The sequence below is a fragment of the Glycine soja genome, chromosome 19 (genome assembly GCF_004193775.1).
Source record: "Glycine soja cultivar W05 chromosome 19, ASM419377v2, whole genome shotgun sequence".
Classification (NCBI taxonomy): domain Eukaryota; kingdom Viridiplantae; phylum Streptophyta; class Magnoliopsida; order Fabales; family Fabaceae; genus Glycine; species Glycine soja.
Window position 1 is genome coordinate 46,620,771 of NC_041020.1, and position 20,053 is coordinate 46,640,823.

At 31.1% G+C, this 20,053-nt stretch overlaps 2 protein-coding genes and 1 pseudogene across 2 annotated transcripts; all 3 read left to right on the forward strand.

Annotated features, from left to right (window-relative positions):
• Positions 1 to 8,490: 8,490 nt before the first annotated feature.
• LOC114400498 (pectinesterase-like) lies at positions 8,491 to 13,799 on the forward strand. Its single transcript, XM_028362968.1, has 3 exons — positions 8,491 to 9,529; positions 10,274 to 10,434; positions 12,957 to 13,799. Exons 1-3 carry the CDS (start codon positions 8,535 to 8,537, stop codon positions 13,649 to 13,651), a joined length of 1,851 nt encoding a protein of 616 aa, XP_028218769.1. The 5' UTR covers positions 8,491 to 8,534; the 3' UTR covers positions 13,652 to 13,799.
• Positions 13,800 to 17,214: 3,415 nt separating this feature from the next.
• On the forward strand, positions 17,215 to 19,637 carry LOC114398884 (annotated as a pseudogene).
• LOC114398885 (endoglucanase 17-like) lies at positions 18,363 to 19,361 on the forward strand. The gene is made up of 5 exons (XM_028360991.1): positions 18,363 to 18,473; positions 18,577 to 18,682; positions 18,775 to 18,938; positions 19,029 to 19,073; positions 19,155 to 19,361. The coding sequence occupies exons 1-5, from the start codon at positions 18,363 to 18,365 to the stop codon at positions 19,359 to 19,361; spliced, it is 633 nt and encodes a 210-aa protein (XP_028216792.1).
• Positions 19,638 to 20,053: the final 416 nt, after the last annotated feature.

The window sequence follows — 20,053 nt, forward strand, 5'->3', positions numbered from 1 at the left end:
ATTTATTGATGATGTCACCTTTAAAGATAAAATCAATTAATAATTTTTAGAATTTAATGTTTATATATTGATGATGTAAAATGATTTTATATAATTATTTAATTATAAATTATCCGTTTAAATTATTTAAGATAATTATTTTAAAAATTAATAAATTTATTATAGATGTTCAGTTTTAATTGAATGTTTGTGTAAAATTCTTAGCATTGTTAATGCATTTTTTTCTCTATTTAATAATATTAAAAAAATTATTTGACAGTGACACTTGTAAGAATCAAAATCGTCTTTTACTCAAAACAAAAAATTGTTCAATCGGTGATTTTCCGATAGCATCAAATATTATTTCATCAGTACCTAATTGGCTGATGTGATGTCGACTTTAATGGCTAAACTAATTATTGTTTTACATTATTTCATCAGTACCTAATTTGATTTTTTATAATAAAAATCAAATTAAGTGACAGTGACAGTTTTAAAATAAAAATGATATATTACTAAAAAAAAAAATATTTGTTCACTTGCCTATCTGATAGCACCGAATATTATTTTAGTTTGTCAACTTCCCAACAATCATAATACACGTAAACACCAAAAATAAGTCACGTAACCATCGTTTATTTGACCAAGATATGAGATCATTGTATTGTCTCGTGGACAAAGTATGACAAAAATCGCAATGTGGATATACTAAATGGCCGCAACGATGTGCTAATAATAATTGAATTTAATGGATGTGGGTATATATAAATTTAGAGGTTCACGTAGTTGATGCTTAACACAAGCAACAGCACAAGTGGTGATGAGTAGCTTAAACTCTTTGAAGCAAATGATAAATAATTTGGTAAAATATATTTGGGATTCCTCGTAAAATTTAAAAAATATTAATTTTATTTTCATAATTTTTTTTATTAATTTGATCTATGTAAAAATAAAGTGTATTTTTGTTGGTCTTTAGAGATAATTTTGTTAGATTGTAATTTGACATGATCAACAAACTTACAAGTATAATTTGATTACGGATGAATTAAATAATTAATGGCGGTTAAAATCTTCTAAAATAAATTAAAAAAATTCTAGTAGCTAAAATTTTTACAAAATTACATATTTTTTCACTTTTTTGAACGATATTCTCGCACTTTTTGATGAGGTTAGGGGGAGAGGTGAAAGACCAGTGGTTTTTTTTGCCTTTTGAGTATGTTTAGAATGAAAGAGAGAAAAAATAATTAAGTATGTTAATCAAGTCAATCTAATAAACTTTTCAATGTGAATCAAAAAAAAAATATTTTATTTTTTTTATAGATCAAATTAATACGAAAAATTTTATAATAATAAAATTAATACTTTTCAAATTTTACTAGCACCCAAAAATATTTTACCATAAATAATTCAATGTTTCATTATGTGTAATGTGCATAATCATTACTATACATATGACCTTTAGTAATAATTTCTTTTTCTAACACTTAATAAATGTTGTTAAAAGCTTTTAGCAACATTTAAAAAATGTCATCAAATATGAATAAGTTAACGATATGGATTACATATAACATTTGATAAAATATTGCAAAAATATATTATTAACATTTATGCATATTTAACAATATTTTTAATAAGTGTTAGACAAAAAAAATGTTACCAAAGGTGTAGTAGTGAATATCTATGAATAGAGAAGTTGTCCTTTAATTACAATTTTAATTGCTCAAAAAATTATATAGTTTCATGAGTTACAACTATAAAAATATACATGTTCAAATTTAGAAAGATTAATTCTAAAGATTTATAAAAGATATGAAAAATTGTAATATAATTTAGGTTAAATTAGTACATAAGTCCTCATACTATTATAAATTTTTAATTCGGATTCTATATTTTTTTTAATTGAGTTCCTATATTAATTTTAAATTTGTAATCAAGTTTCTATATTAATTTGTCTTGAAGAATTTGTTAGACTTGACAAAATATTTTATCATATACACACGTGTAGATGTCGAGTGTTATTTCATGTTAGTCCAAATGGTGTTGTTATTATGCATGAAATTATTTAATTTTTTTATCTAACGTGCTTTAATACTCTATGTTTTTCATTTTTAACTTGTCAATTATCTCCCAAATTGTAATTCAACCCTAAAACATGAATTTTGTATCTTCCATGCCATAACTCCAACCTTAATGCATAATTAATCCTTAATTTATTTGTAATATTATTCGTACCTCCTTAATCACTTATATAACAATTCATGGTTTAGTGCTTGCGCCTTTGTAATAAGTTCAGATATATTAATTTAGGTTTTACATTTATATGTATATATATGATGAAATATCCTATCAAGTCTAACAAACTCATCACGATAAATTAACACATACAAAATAAATATTTGTTCTATGATAATTATAACAAAAAATCTCCAACCAATCACGAATCACTTGAGACGTTTGAAAGAAAATTACAAAATGCAGTTACCTATTGTACATACTCCAACCAACGTACAATTGCTTGCGTTCACTAGTTGGATCAAATCCTTGCTAGTTGTGGCTGCTTTAAACCATGGAAAACCCTAGATAAAGATACTTTAAATCCTAATTAGTCCTTTTGTTCTTTTTCTGTGCATCAAGAATCTCTTCAATTAACAGCTAAAGACTAATTTAAGATATATTTGTTAATTAAAGATACTTTAAATTCTAATTAGTTTGAAGTGTAGAAAGACAATAGCTCACCCCACACGGAATATGTCAAAAATCATATTGTGAATTAGCAGCAGTATAAGTATTGGTGGAAAAAAAGAGAAAGGAATGAGCGGCAATTAATATTTGATATCTGAGTGGATTTCGATAATGCAATTCAAAGGGTAGACCAGACGCGAATGAACTCTAGTTTCGTGGATTGCGTAACCTCAGTTAGGACAGGTACTTCTTTTTCTCGTCTCTTTTCCATTTATTCGTCACATTTAGGGAGGGATTTATCGTCTCATGTTCTTGAAAATGTATTATTATAGCTAAAGATGTTGAATAGTCATCACAAAGATCAAATTAAGCGAGCTGTTGGGAAAACCAAACAAGGTGTAATTTATGCGGAAATTATCTTCCTTTTTTTTTTCTTTCTAAAAGAAACTATGTGCTCAACTTGTTACAACTTTTACATAGTTTAAGACACAAATTCTACTTTGACCCTTTCTTTTCGTGTTAATGGCTTAAAAAATAAGCTAAATTAAACTTGGCTGTGTGTATGAAAGTATGAGGAAGATCGAGCGCTAGCTATGCATCCCACTCAAGTGCTGAACAACTAGTTAGAGATTAAATACCTCTTCACAAGTTGGAAGCGAAGCTTCTTTGCAAATATTGTACATATACCCAACGCGTTCAAGAGAATCAAAGTGTACGTAGAGTTTACCTTAAAAAGAATTAAGTAAAAAGAGGTTACAGCGCATGATACAATAATCTACTCTGTCAATTCAACTCAATTTGCATGCTCAATGTGCACGTATATTAATTCATTAGTTAACATATATGAATGCTGGCACTGGGTTTAAATAATGGCTAACAGCCAAGATGGACTCGGTTTTTTTCATCTTCTTCTTTCTTTTATTGATTAATTAATTTACACCTGGGTCAGTGACGCGTTTGTTCTTCATGCTGTGCTTGACTCTTTAGTCTGGACAAAAAATGTAAACGGGGATTTGAAATGGAAAATGTTACGAAAATGATATGTTCAAATAGGTAGAATAGATATAGGGGAAATTTCTAATACATGGAATCTTATTCGCAGCTTAATTAGATTTGGACCACCAATACAATACAAAGTCACGATGATGATGACATGTTAGTAAGCAAGTAACAGAACTATCAATAGCACTGGTGGTTTTATAGCCTACTTGGCAATGGGCATGGACTTATGGGCTAGTAATTAATAGTATATGTCGAAAACACTTCTAACTTAACTAAGGGATTGCTTAGCTGAATGAAGTTAGAATCCAGCCTGTAGCAAGCATTAAAATTTTCTACGCCGGTGGTATACCTATTCAAAACATTCTAACACTTCTAACTTTTATTTGTTTTTCTTATTTTTTATTTTCACCTTTTAATCACAAAAAACTCACCTTAATTTAAATTGTTTTCCATTTTCAAATATTTGTATAGAAAATAAAATATTTTTTCTTATATTTTATGTACAAATTTTTAAACACAGAAAACAAAATAAAAATTAATTTGACAATATTGTAATTAAAAATATAAATAAAAATGAAAACAAAATAAATATCCCCTTAAGTTTATATCACAACACATTTTCATATTTTTGTCAACCATATAAAGTAGTAAAACATACAAATTTTCATATTTTTTATCAACCAAGAATAATGAAAACACAACTTCAATAGCATTAAATTAAAAAATAATATAAAATATAAGTCATGTTTTAAAATATAATTTTGACGTTCAAAGTTGTATGTGTAAAATATACTTCACATCTATGTGAATTTTTCAAATTTATTCTTTGTAAAACATTTAAAAAACTACCTCAGTAATTAACATGAATCCCAAAGTCAGGAAATATGTAAGAATCCTATTATTTTCTTATTTTCTTTTGTATTATATTTCATCTTTTTTCTGTTCTTCATAAAACAAATCTTAATTTGTTAGAAGATTGCGTCGAAATTAGTCATCTTAATTTTATAAGCATGGCAAGGGCATGGACATGCAATCAATGTCTTAGATGCTCCGGATGCCAAAACTGAAAATTCCATAAAATTTAAATCCAATATTCTTTTGTTTTGTGATAAAAAAGAAAAAAAGATGCCTTTATGTAATTAAAGTTTATCAGCGTAGCCTGCAATACGCAAATGACGCGTCGGTTTTCCTGGGCCCACACACCTACAAGTCCGTAAGAAAACATTGAATTTCATGTGCATTTGCTAGTCCTTTGGGCCCTTTGTGTCGATGTTTTGTGACCAAAAACAAAATACGTAGTTGATCCTTCTGGAACATGGCAGAGACATGGGAATGGAGTGGGAACAGATTTGCCAATAGTAGATTCGACTTTAAGTCCATTTTTTCAATACAGTAATTAAGATAGTGAAAAATATCAGTAATATATTTTTTAACATATTTTTTAATATATATTTTTATTAGTTAAAATTTATTAAAAAATATAAAATCGAGAGAAGGAGTTATTAAATGAGAAATGAAGCCACACAAATTTATGATTTTTAATAAATTTTAATCAATAATAAAAAATGTGTTAAGAGTGTGTTAAAAAATGTTTTACTAATAATTTTTCTTTATGCCTTAAGCTTTTCGGATGGGGTATTGATTAAGAGTAATTAAAAAAATTGTCGTATCATTAATTTTATAAAATGATAACTAATTGGAATTTTTTTTTAAATGCCATAAAATAAAACAGATGAAGTAGAAATATCCACCCAGAAATAGTATGTCTACGTTTAAAAAATATCCGTCAGAATTTACATCCACGCGTAATTATTATTATTATTATTATATATAAACTCACTACCTGTATTTTTATTAAATTAAAATATTATTTCATATATATCCTAATTATAAAGGTAAAGTTATCAAACAATCTACCAACAATACCTCTTCTGCTCTTCACTAGCGAACTTAAAAAGAAAAAAAAAAACTCACAATAATATTATTACGGTATAAATTTGAAAATGAAGAAGCTAGATAACGATATGAAAGAGTAAGAGTAAGAATTTTTAATTTTACGATAAGAAGAAGATTGAGCTGATAAAAATTATATTTAAGAATTGTGACAGTAAATCCAATAAATCTTAGTGTAATAGTTTTTTTGGGTGGGGGAGGTTGTGTGCAAGTTGACTATTTCAAATTTTAAATATCCCAATCAAACTGTATATTTTAATTTCTTTTTAATAGGAATCAAATACTCTATAAAAAAGTTTATAAACTCATGTATCATGTTTAACTAATTGAGTTAGACTATTTTGATTACACATTTTAGTTATAACTAAGAAAATATGCATAATTCTGCAATTACTTTTGAATTAATATATTTTTTCAATAATTTTAAAAAATATTTAAAAACCATGGAATTTAATGATTTATTGGAACTTCACTTTAATTCTCTATCAACTTGAATTGTACTACTTGGACTTGACACACCACCTACCAGGATGACCAATCAAGTAATTTATCTAGGTAGTCAAATAGAAACCCAACTATCTTAAATCAAGAAAATGGAAAAACTTATCTCTATGCTTGAGAGATTAAAAAAATGAGATCTCCATCTCTATCAAGAGGATCTTTGTTATTATCAATATAATTTATATAAGGTAATTAAGTCTATTGATGTAAAAAATTCTGTATATATAGTTTCACCAAGAACAAGTAACACAACTTTAATTTTAACCTACTTCTTAATTCTTGTTTTTCACCTATGAGTTAAGGTGTCTTTACAAATATCACATCATGCTTGAGGACATAGGAGGAGTGATAATGCAATAATTGTTCTGCTGGAGTAGAAACATGAATTATTATAATGATCAAAGTAAATAATTTGAAGTCTAGATACATTGTAGTATTTTTTTTCTAATAAATGAGATTATTTTAATAAAACTATTAGATTTTTTTTAATATAAAACCTTCATGTCAATAAAATGGTTTGAATCCTATTTATGGGGAGAAATTGAAACAAACTCATTGGAATATAAATATAATATTGTTTTTAAAACAAAAATACATTAAATATATTCAAATATTAGTAATAAGTCTTAAATGTAATTTGCTCAATAATAAATTACACACACTCACGCTCATATCTATAAAATACTTATCGAGGTATTTTTGTGCGCATATATTCACACTAGATCTAAAAACATAGATGGTATGAATTATACTTTTTTCATAAAAAAATATAATCCTCCTTTCTTTTCTTTACGTCTCTTGCTCCTTAATTTTTTAAAGTTCATTTTTTGAGTTATTTTTTTGTACAACTTGACCATGTTTTGTTTTTTTCTGTGAAATATTATATATTAATTATATTTTAATTCAAATAATACATAAAAAAAACAAAACTTATATAAGAGATAGAAGAAAATAAAAGGTTAAATATATTATTACAAGCTTAATTTTATTATAATAATAATAATTAATCATTATTATTTTTTTTATGTAATTAATTAATCATTATTTAGTTTAAACGGATATTACTAAATTTGTCCCCACCGTTAAGACCAATCATTTAAAAGTTTCCTGTTAAAATTAAGATGGACATATTGTCATCCATGCAAATGACAATTATGCACGGCTATGGTTCTGGTGGGCCGTCGACTTTCGCTGTGCCTGCGAAGTCGGTAGTTAGGTAAATGGTTGCCACACATACACAGGACTATCTCTACCAGCCAGGCTTTTTAGGCATAAACACATCTTAATGATGTTATGTGAGTGCTTTTAGACTTTTAGCAAATCTAACTCTCTCAACTTTTTAAAGTTAAATTAATTTAATTTGCTCGTCCATTAATTTTTTAATTATTAATTTCTCTAGGCGAGCATTTAAATTGTTAAGAATTTAATTAAAAATTATTAATCATTAAAAAAACCCTCTTTAAATCATTTGGGAATTTAATTAAAAATTAAATATTATAATGTCAAGTCAACAATTTATCGGCCAATGATGTTTCCTTATTAATAGTCAACACTTTGAAAATTGACATTTAAACGAATATCATTGATTCTAAAAAATAGGGATCATACGGCTCTAACTTTGCTACATATTTTAAAAAATATTCCTAAATATTATCGATTCCTAGAAATATTGTAATTTTATTTTTTATTATGTTTTTCAACATTTATATTCTCATGAGGAGTGGTGGGAAAGTGATATTTCTATAGGATTGTGAGAATTCATTGTCTTAGACAAATGGAACTTCTTTTTTACTTAAATTATTTTAAAAATACTATATATTATAAATACTTAAAAATAAAACTTAAGAAACAAAAATTATATATATTTATAAAACTAAAAAATTGCTATATTTACACAAGAAATTAACATATTATCATGTACCAATATTTTATATGTTATCGGTTCAAGTAACACTAAGTTTAGATTTCTTAAATAAAATCTTAAATTTAAATTTTATAAATAAAAAATATAATTAAAAAATTATTAAAAGTAATCACCCAAATTCTCCGTCAAAATTAGTTATGAATTGTTACATCTTTTGTAGCATGACCGTGAAAACAAATTTAACATAATGTTTTAATTGTAAAACAGACAGGAACCAAATTGAAATAGATCAAGACGAATTTGCAAAGAATAAAACATTAAAAAAGTACAAGACTAAAAAAATTATTTTGCACGAACTTAAAGATATATACTTTAGCCAATTAACTTTACTTTTTTTTTTAAGGACAATTAACTTTACTTTATTCACTACAAAATTAATTTTATCAAATGAAAATATAAACATATCGTAAACAACAATTTGATTGTGATTCTGTGAGTGAGACAAATTACAGACAGTGCTTGAGATCTGCAGAAAAGCCCACACTACTCATTTATGCCAGCAACCAACCACCCTATTTATCCACTTCAGACTTCACACTCAACCAAATCACAGTATCACTTACCGTCTTCTTCTTCTTCTTCTTCTTCTTCTTCTTCTTCTTCTTCTTCTTCTTCTTCTTCTTCTTCTATATATATATATATATATACCATGTATAGCCCCATTAGCAGAAAAAAACCACCAATGGAGTCTCACGTAGACACCATTCTCTCTGCAATTTTTGTTCTACTCCTTTCTTCGTTAACCCATTTCAGCATCACCGCAAATGCAACAAGAACACCCCAAGAAAACAGCCTCCATTTCCAAGTAGCAAACTCCACATGCGAGGGAACACTCTACTCCGACCTCTGTGTCTCAACCCTTGCCTCATTCCCAGATCTCACCTCAAAAACCCTCCCACAAATGATACGCTCTGTCGTGAACCACACAATATACGAGGTCACATTGTCGGCCTCCAACTGCAGCGGCCTCCGAAGGAACCTCCCGAAACTCGACAAACTCGAACAGAGAGCCCTCGACGACTGTCTCAATCTCTTCGACGACACCGTTTCGGAGCTCGAAACCACCATCGCGGATCTCTCACAGAGCACAATAGGACCGAAGCGTTACCACGACGCACAGACTTTGTTGAGTGGCGCAATGACCAACTTGTACACGTGTCTTGATGGCTTTGCGTACAGTAAAGGGCACGTGAGGGACAGGTTTGAGGAGGGGCTGTTGGAGATTTCGCATCACGTTAGTAACTCGCTCGCCATGCTGAAGAAATTGCCAGCAGGAGTGAAGAAATTGGCGTCCAAGAATGAGGTTTTCCCTGGATATGGTAAGATCAAAGACGGCTTTCCAACGTGGCTATCAACCAAGGATAGAAAATTGCTTCAGGCTGCTGTGAATGAAACAAACTTCAATCTTCTTGTGGCCAAAGATGGCACTGGCAACTTCACCACCATTGCCGAAGCAGTGGCTGTGGCTCCCAACTCCAGCGCAACTAGGCAAGTATATATCTCCTTATCCATCATCACATCACCCTTTTTATATTAAGACTTAATCATCAATTTCTTACCCACATTATTTTAAATGATTTAATTTGATATTTAATTTTTTTAAAAATAATCAATTTGATTTTTAAATTTTTAAGAGATTTAATTTGATTTTCAAATTTTAAAAAATAAATCAATTTAATATTCAAATTCTTAAAAATAAATAATTTAAGTCTCAATTTTTTTAGAATTTAATAATCAAATAAGCCTTTTATTAGTATGTTACCTTCTTCTTTTTACATAATTGGGACCAGTTTTGTCATGCTACTGGATAAAAAAAAAGTGTTTACAACACACTAAGATACAAAATTACGAGGAAAGTTAAGTAAATAAAAGATGAGTCCCACCTTGTGATTCACAATAAACTTTATTTAAATCAGTACGTTAAATACGGTAGTGTATTGTTAGTATTTTCTAAAATAAAATAATAATTATAAGAAAAATAGTTTATGCACTAAAAGGTGTAATTATCTTAAAAATAATAACTACCATAGATTTTTAATTTTTCACTGATTTACCGTATGAACTTCTTTGTACATGCATAGCTATGTTTTTATTAATTTGATTTTCTCTTTCGTGGTTTTTTTTTTATACATAACTTGAGAGAATTGTTTTTTGTTTTGGCATTATGTGGCTTTAAATTGTTTGACATGACAATAATTGAGTGGTAATTAAATTTGATGTGAACGAGTGTAGATTTGTGATACACATAAAAGCCGGGGCATACTTCGAGAATGTGGAGGTAATCAGGAAGAAGACCAATCTGATGTTCGTCGGAGATGGGATTGGAAAGACTGTTGTGAAGGCCAGTAGGAATGTTGTGGATGGCTGGACCACTTTCCAATCAGCCACTGTTGGTGCGTTTTACTCAACCTTCCTTAATCAGCTAATATATATGCACCTACTATTTTCAGTAATTTACTCAGCCACGTACGGTTGAATTTCATAGTCACTTTTAAAAAACGAAAAAACGAAAAAAAATAAAATTACTAAACGGATTGACTCGTCTTAATTAGTGTTTATTGAATTTAAAGGCAATAGTGATAATAGTAGTAATAAAGAGAAAAAGATGTGGAAAGGGCGACAGAAGAAAATTTCCTAGGATTAGTGAAGCGAACTTCAAAGTACTGATGTTGCAAAGGATCATTACTTGAATTATTAGATTTATTAGACATTCGCTCGTGTTATTTGGGTTTGGTCAGGTCGCATCTTCCACTTTCCGGCACTGATGGCTTTTTATAGTAAAGTAGGAAACAGAGATCTGCATTTTCTGATTCTATATGGTAACTTAATTATATTTGCATATCACAATCACGGGACAATGTCGGTTGTCTGACAAAATGGCAAGAAAATACAAAAACTCCTATTGGCATTTTTTTTTCATGCCTCGGAAACAACTTAGATTTGATCGTGAGCTCTAGAACTAACTACCTGGTTATACCATTTTAAACACTTTGGTCATGATTGAACATTAAGACGATAGATCTATGAGTCCATATCTACTTCATACCAAACCTCAATTTTCAGCTGTGACCTCAAATTTACCCTACTCGTTTTCAGACTAGTAAATACGTTGAGACATTCATACAAGGCCAACCAAAGAAAAAGAGTAGTGTAGAAGACCCAAAATATCTGGTAGCTGTTAGACAGCGATTTACTTTTGAAAAGACGTAACGGAGTACTGTATTGCTTTGTTTATGCATAAGACATAGTAGTATTCAGCTAAAGATCTGAATTGAAAATGTATCAAGCCTACCAATTATCAGAGTAGATTAACATATCAATCATTTTTTCCCTGCGACTACTTAACTAAAGATGTATCAAGCCTGCACATAAAATTAATATGTCAATCATTTTTTCCTGACATTAATATATCAATAACTTGAAAAACGCTATATGGCAAATTTCTTTGAAAATAAAAAAACATTAATCAATGGGATTTACAGGGTGGATAGCACCAAAAAGAGCAATTTGTATAAGTAATTACTCCCATCTTGCACATTATTAGATAAGATATTTGTCTTATAATAATATTGAATCAAGGATAACATATTACACTCTTCAAAAAATAAGATAACATATTGCAAAACAAAAGATCTCGTGTCTGACTTGACATGACATGCACCTTGGCCTATATATAAAAACATATATACTGCCGACAGCATTCTGGTTATAAAGTATAATCTGTATAACTAGTAAGTTATTTTTGCATTCGTATGAATTACTTTAATTTTTATATACGTTTAAAATATATTTATTTATAAAATTAAATTTTTATATTAAGACAAATATAAAAATGCAGAAAAAGTAAGAATATTTAAGAAAAAATATATTTTATTATAGTCTTGCATATATTTTTAAATTCTTATTTAAAATATTTATAAAAATTAATGAGAACTTGATGTTTAAAATTTAAAAGGGAATTAAATTATGTTATATGTAAATATTTTTTAATTTTAAATTGTGAAAAGGGAAGTGACTTTTTTGAGTTGGCTGACAGAAGGAGTCCACACTCCACATTGCTCCAACCCAACTAAAGCGAACTTCCTGTTTTTGGGTCGGCCCTACTTTTCAGAACCTTAGGCCCACTTTGGCAACTACTTATTCTATGCTATGCTCTATTATTTTTTTTTTAATTTACGCTATATTTGGCTCACTTATTACTCTATAAAAAATATTCGGGTACTAAAATGTTAAATGATACATGACACATAGTGAGAGATAAAAGAAAAACAATATAAATATTATTAGAGTATGATGTGATTAAAATTGAAAAAAAATTATCAATGTTAATTAAGATAACTTTCACCTAACAACTCTTGTTAAAAATAATTTTATATTATTTCTCAGATTTTCTTATGATGTCACATCAAGATTACTGAGACGAAAAGAATGAGAGTGAGTGTTTCGTGGTTTTTTTTTTTTACTTCACAATTGATGCATGAATGATGCTCACCAATGATATTTTTTTTTTCACCTTTTGTTGAGTTTCATGAATAATTGAGAATCGACCGGGTTTGGTTCGAACAAAACCAAGTCATGTCAATTCAGATTGAAATTTGGAAGGAAGAAAAGAAAAATGAGCCGACTTGACCGAGCTCTCCTTCATCCAATTTGGTTTAGGTTCATGCTTGAATCTAACCCAAATAGGTCCATTTCTTTGTCATATCACTATTGATGTTGTGTTCTCTAAAAATTACCGTCAAAAGTACCAACTGAAGAGAAACCTTCATTGTTGAAAAAAAAAGGCAACTTCCAATGAAGAATGGAAGTTGCCCTTAGGTATTTGTAAAAATAGGTTATTAGAAAACCGTTGCTATTAATTAAATTATATACATCACCGAAACTTAATCTTATTGTACGTTATGCATGCTTTCAGCTGTGGTTGGAGACGGATTCATAGCAAAGGGTATAACCTTTGAAAATTCTGCTGGGCCAAGCAAACACCAAGCCGTGGCCCTAAGGAGTGGTTCTGATTTCTCAGCCTTCTATAAATGCAGCTTCGTTGCCTACCAAGATACTCTCTATGTCCACTCCCTGCGCCAATTCTACCGCGATTGTGACGTTTATGGCACAGTCGACTTCATCTTCGGCAATGCAGCAACAGTGCTCCAGAACTGCAACTTGTACGCACGCAAGCCCAATGAAAACCAAAGGAACTTGTTCACTGCACAAGGAAGAGAAGACCCTAACCAAAACACCGGCATTTCCATCTTGAACTGCAAGGTTGCAGCAGCTGCTGATTTAATCCCGGTCAAATCTCAGTTCAAGAACTACTTGGGTCGTCCTTGGAAGAAGTATTCGAGAACTGTTTATCTTAATTCTTACATGGAGGATCTGATAGACCCCAAAGGGTGGTTGGAGTGGAATGGCACGTTTGCATTGGATACGTTGTATTATGGAGAGTACAACAATAGGGGTCCCGGTTCAAACACAAGTGCAAGAGTTACGTGGCCTGGTTATAGGGTTATCAAGAACGCCACTGAGGCAAACCAGTTCACAGTTCGCAATTTCATTCAAGGGAATGAATGGTTGAGTTCCACCGACATTCCATTCTTCTCTGATTTCAGTTGAATACGTTATGGTTATTAGTGGCTTCATGCTCTTTTGGTATCCCCATTTAATAAAGTATTAGATGTTTGTTGTGGAAATAGAATTCAAGGAATGTTATTGTTCCTTGCGACAAAAGCACTAACTAAAATAAAAAAGTATTTTATATTAATTTTTTATCGATAAATATTAATTTATTAATTTTATTAAAAATATTGATTGAAAATTTTGAAATTATAACTTTTTTTCTTTTTTCTTCATTATTTTTCACTCACTAGATCACCCATATATTTTCTTTTTAGATATCATTTATGTTGTACTATCTCCTACATAATTTATGCATATGGGGTGTGAGAATAATTAAGAGTTTCCACGTAATTATGCATGACAGTGCAAATTTAGGAAACAATTATTTTTCTTCTTCTTCATGCTACAGTAGAGATATGAAGACCAAAGTTGCTATGAAGACCAAAGTTGCTGAATGGAAACATGTATATAGGCTAACTAATAATTACTGAATAAATATACGCAATTACCTAATGTGGTTCGCTAAGAATTAAATCAAAATCAAGTATTCTTAGAGATGTTAATTGTTAAATGGCATTAAAAAACAAGGCGCTTGATCAAAGCTTCTTTCAATTCAGTGGATGAAACTGAAAATAAATAAACAGGGGAGGGGGCGGCGGGATGCACCATTTAACACTATAATAGGTTGTTTTGCACAATTTTCGTTGTGAGGGTTTGAGTACCTCTTACTGTCACATTAGATATTTTTCTCTGCTTATAAAAGAAATAATAACTTTGCAGATATTTTGAAACAATATTTTTTTACAAACAATATGTTATGTTTGTCCAAAAGAATAAGAAAAACTAGTAAAAAAAAGTAAATGTTTTTATTAAATTAGTTATTATTTGTCTATAAGAAAGCAATTCTCAGTCATTTGTGTCAACTTTAAAGTTTGAACCGAATTTTTTATTTTTTAAATTAATTCTAAATTATGTGTTTTCCTAAATGATAAATATTTAGCTTCATTATTAGGAAATAATTAAGTTGACCGGATTAAAACATTTCACATAAAAAAGAACATAATTTTTTGGGCTAAAAGCCTCTATCAACTTTGAGATGACAAATGTAGCCCATACTGTCAAGTCCAAAGTTCCATGGTAACTTAAAAAAACTGGCCCATTTAATAGTGTGCAGCAACCAACCGGACATCACGGGATGTAAATGAAACTTGAGTAGTATAAGTAATGATGTGTAGAGTACTTATGAAACGGTGTTGGTCGCAATTATTAGTGTGTTTGGTTGAGACGGAGAGAGAAAAAATAAAGAAGAAATTGTGTAGATCTCTCAAACATTGTATCCTTTATTTTAATTTAATTTTTTTTTTATTTTTAGCTTCTTTATTTTCATATTTTAAACTAAAGAGTTATTATGCTTCCAATTATATATTTACACCTCAATCTTTGTTCGCAGAATTTTTTTTTTTTGTTTCCCTTCATAAAAGGATTTTGCTCGAAGCACGTGGAATCTTATGAAATGGTGTTAGTCGCAATGATGGTATTCATGAAATGTTTGTGTACTGTGATAGGTCTTTTGTGGCATTTAAAACGCCTTGGTATCCCCTCCAACCAAGAATAGGGATTTCACAATGACTAGCTAGTTTCTTATTACACTTTTATCTCGTGTCTTTTTTCGGTTCTTGTCTTCATAGTTTCATATTTGGTGTCTTACACATAAAAAGGAAGTTGTTTAGGGATGAAAAACAAAACAATTGTATATGTTAAACTAAATTTATTTAACAAAGAATAAAATAATTTGAATCAAAATGTCATATTTGAGTAAGATAAAACCACTCTCTAAAATATCTATCGAGCTATGTACAGCTTTTTCAAACAGGCATACTTGCCAAAAAAAAAAAGTATGTTGGGTTACACTCTCCCAGTATATTTTAATTAAATATCTAATGCATAGGAGATTCAATGCATTATGAAGCAGCAGTGTAGTAAAACCATGACGAGGTGCAAAAACTTTTATCAGCAGTTCATGCATGACTGAAATAGTGAAATCGTATCAGCGATACAAATTTAAACACATCATGTACTATGTAGACTGAGGTTGGTATTATGTGTGAAGGATCATTATAACCAGATCTCTCTATGCATGGGCCTTTATATCGTGGTTCTTGGACCTTTTTAATTAGTGAACTTGAATAAGGATATTTGTTCTCCATGCCTGTGTTCATCACCTTTCTCCGACAGTTTTTCCCTGTTCGAGCAGCGTGCACTTGTTTTATTTGTTCCCTGACAAACAAACAGTTAAGTTCATATGTGGTCACCGAGTTGTGGGTAAGAACTTCTCTCGGCAACCGCAACGTAACATGAACTGGAGCGCTCCGGCTAGATCCATTGGGCAAACAATACAATTTTAAACAAAAATTAAATGTCTTTTCTTGAATTGACCAGTGGATCAAGAAAACACAAAAATTAAGTGTACAATTTGTTCTTTTTATTTAAATTATTTGCTTTGATGTCAAAATCTTACAAATAACAAAATAATGTTAATATTTTAACATTATTTCTATGTATGTGTGCCGTGTACAAACATATATATACATATGTGATATGTAATTATCACTACAAAAGTAACATGTTAAGTTTGCAAAATGTTTTTTTAATCATAAAAAAACAGCTGAAATGGAAGATTATATCCTCTCATGTCTATGAGAATCTTATATAAGAAGTAGAATCTTAAAAATAATGGACACCGATAGAGGGATACTACTCATACAATTCTTTCAGAACATGTGTATTCCTTGATGATATTGAGTTTGTCATTAAAAAGAAGTACATAGCCTTACTGCATTAGTATAAATCCAAGTGTAGCCACGCTAATAATTTGTAACAACCTGATGATAATTTCTGATATTTGTTTAATTAACAACACCAAAGAGTAGTTTATCTGTACAATGTTTTCTCTAGAACCGAATGCACCCTTAATGTTTTTTTTTAAAATGAAAAAGCCACCAATGATGGTATAATGCACGAGTCACGAAAAAACTGTAGAGATATTAATTTTTAGGCAAATATTAATAATTATTAGTTAAAAAATTAAAAGAATTTTTTTTATTGACATATGCAAAATTATATTTTCCATAGCATTTCTTACATTCTCTTACATTTTATACAACAAATATTTTTTTTTAATTTTTTAAACAATATTATTACTTGACTAATGTTCCTGTAGTTTTCGATTTTCGTTTAACAGTAGTTTCTTAAAATGGACCTTCGATGACCGGCTAATTAATACACTTACATTGTAGGTTTGCACGGAGTAGCAGTTATCTCCTTAGAATTTTTCAGTTTAGAAGAAAGTAATCCAAAATCCTGGTGTTGTAGTTGTAGGATGTGGACCTAATGTATTGCTGTATTGTAACCAAGAAAGTAGAGGTAGCTTTAGCCTTTTATAAATAGATACAAGAGGAGTAGGCGATAGCATTGTAGTTTTGTGTTTGCTGGGTTGGGTCATTTTTACATTGGGCAGTTCAACATGACCTTTTCTTGTCTCTTTTTCCTTCTTTCTGTCTTTTCCACCACTCTGCTCCTCCCTTGTCATTCTCACCACCACCCCCACTCTGCCACGCACAACTACAGAGATGCTCTCACCAAATCCATCATCTTCTTTGAGGGCCAGAGGTCAGGGAAGCTCCCTTCTAACCAGAGGATGCCTTGGAGGAGAGACTCTGGTCTCTCTGATGGCTCAGCCATGCATGTATGATAACATTAACACCACATTCTTAGTCTTAGCTAGTCCCACTTTTTGTGTTCTTTGGCTTTTGCACTTTGCTTATTTCGGCTTAAATGTACAATGCAGGTTGATTTGGTTGGAGGGTACTACGATGTTGGGGACAATGTCAAGTTTGGGTTTCCCATGGCCTTCACCACCACCATGCTTTCGTGGAGTGTTATTGAGTTTGGTGGGGTGATGAAAGGTGAGTTGTAGAATGCCAGAGAGGCCATTCGTTGGGCCACATATTATCTTCTCAAAGCTACTGCACATCCAGACAACCATTTATGTTCAGGTTAGTCTTCTCTTCCTAATGCTTTCATTTCTTTTGTTTTTGTCATGTTATGCATAAAATGCATATGGCTACTGAGAAAGCAAGGTAAATATTGTTATTGTTAGTTGTGGTTTTTGCAGGTGGGAGATGCTGTGAAGGACCACGCTTGCTGGGAGAGACCCGAGGACATGGACACCCCAAGGAGTGTCTTTAAAGTAGATAAAAACAACCTGGTTCTGATGTGACTGCAGAAACTGCTGCGGCTCTTGCAGTTGCTTCTCTGGTTTTCAAAAAAACTGATCCCACCTATTCCAAAACTTTGATTAGGAGGGCTATCCGTGTAAGCATTTGATTTGTGATGAAAATGTGATTTTGGATGTAAATGGAATTTTTTCAACTAATGCTTAAAATCTGATAATTTACTTGTTTATAGGTATAGGTTTTCCAGTTTGCTGATAAATATAGGGGACCCTACAGCAATGGCTTGAAGCCCATTGTGTGCCCCTTCTATTGTTCTTACTCTGGCTATCAAGTAAAGTTCCAATTTTTCAAGTTGCATATTTGATGTGTAAAGTAAAGTAAAGCAAGGAGTGTTTCCTTAATGATGCTTTGGAAAATGTCAGGATGAGCTGTTGTGGGGTGCTACTTGGCTTCACAAGGCTACTAAGAACCCAATGTACCTAAACTACATTAAGGTTAATGGAAAGACCCTTGGGGTTGCAGATTCTGACAACACCTTTGGATGGGATAACAAGCATGTTGGAGCAAGGATACTGCTCTCTAAGGTTTGAATTGCCTCTCTTTTCATCTGATTATTGTCTTTTGCAGCAGAGCTGGTAACAAAAAATGTAATGGTTTCCAACTCAACATTTGTGTTCTTAGTTTTAGGAATTTCTTGTTCGGAAGGTGCAAACCCTGCATGACTACAAGGGTCACGCGGACAATTTTATCTGTTCTGTTATCCCTGGCTCCTCTTCTTCCCAATTCAGCCCAGGTGAGGTTTCTTTTTCTTTTCTTACTCTTCTTAACTGTGGTCTAATGTGTAACTGTTACCTTTGGTTCCTGGTTCTTTAAAAAACTACGCAGGTGGTCTTCTATTCAAGATGGGTGATAGCAACATGCAATACGTCACTTCCACCTCCTTCATACTCTTAGCTTATGCTAAATACCTGACGAAAGCCCATGTGGTTGTGAACTGTGGTGGATCAATAGTAACTCCAAAGAGACTTCGAGCTATAGCCAAAAAACAGGTCCTAAAAATTGTCACTCAAGTGCTTTATAAAAAATGTAGATTTTTTTTTTTTCTGATTAATTGATCTTGATTTATTGTTATTTTTTAGGTGGATTACTTGCTAGGAGACAACCCTTTGAAGATGTCTTATATGGTGGGGTAAGGTCCACGATACCCGCAAAGGATACACAACAGGGGCTCATCGCTGCCGTCCGTTTCTGTTCACCCTGGCAAGATCCAATGCTCAGCAGGATTCAGTGTGATGAAGTCGCAATCACCCAACCCCAACATTCTAGTGGGTGCCGTTGTTGGAGGGCCGGATCTGCATGATGGGTTCCCAGATGAACGGTCAGATTATGAGCAATCAGAACCGGCTACTTATATTAACGCACCTCTTGTAGGAGCACTTGCTTATCTGGCACACTCCTTTGCCCAACTCTAGGGGGCTGTGTCTCTCCAACTTGTGTGCTTAATTCCTTGGAATTGCACGAGGTAAGGGTGGTAAAGATTGAAGAGCCCCCAACCTTGAAGCACACCGTTCCTGGCAAAATAGATAACATAGCCTTATGTTTTACTACTACTACTAGTTGTATTTTTCCACTTTTTTAGTGGAAAAACGTTTATGTTTTATTTTTGGTTCATTGCGCCGATGCTCTTGTGGTATACAAGTCCAGTGGTCGTGAAATTATCAAGGATTTAAAAACTAGTAAAAACCTAATTTTAGGGCGCGAATGTGTGAGAATTTACATCGAGAGGCGAACTAGAATGAATAATACTACTTGAGATAGAAGCACGATTTGATTAACAGAATGCCTAATCCTAGAAACTTGGAAATAATCCGTTAATATTAGTACTAGCCAAGCACTGTGCCAGAAAAGGGACATATTTTACTGGGTAGTGTCAGTCTGTAATACGAACAGAGTAATGCTATTTATATAATAATAATAAAGTATGGCAATAATTCACTCATATTTAGATAGAGATAAAAAGAGAAGGAAGAGGAAAAATAAGAACTAGTAACATGATAAAAAAAAATAATCATAAGAATAAACAATTTAATACTTTACGTATTGCGCGCAACGAGTGTTGACCGTTGAAAGCGCCAGAGGGAGAAAAATGATTTTGGGCTTTGGT

Excerpts from the sequence above, each read along its gene's own strand:
- LOC114400498 (XM_028362968.1), top strand. The coding sequence starts at position 8,535 with ATGCCAGCAACCAACCACCCTATTTATCCACTTCAGACTTCACACTCA. Across the intron at positions 9,530-10,273 it reads CCCAACTCCAGCGCAACTAG|ATTTGTGATACACATAAAAG; the intron begins GCAAGTATATAT and ends GAACGAGTGTAG. Across the intron at positions 10,435-12,956 it reads TTTCCAATCAGCCACTGTTG|CTGTGGTTGGAGACGGATTC; the intron begins GTGCGTTTTACT and ends GCATGCTTTCAG.
- LOC114398885 (XM_028360991.1), top strand. The coding sequence starts at position 18,363 with ATGTACCTAAACTACATTAAGGTTAATGGAAAGACCCTTGGGGTTGCA. Across the intron at positions 18,474-18,576 it reads CAAGGATACTGCTCTCTAAG|GAATTTCTTGTTCGGAAGGT; the intron begins GTTTGAATTGCC and ends TCTTAGTTTTAG. Across the intron at positions 18,939-19,028 it reads GAGCTATAGCCAAAAAACAG|GTGGATTACTTGCTAGGAGA; the intron begins GTCCTAAAAATT and ends GTTATTTTTTAG.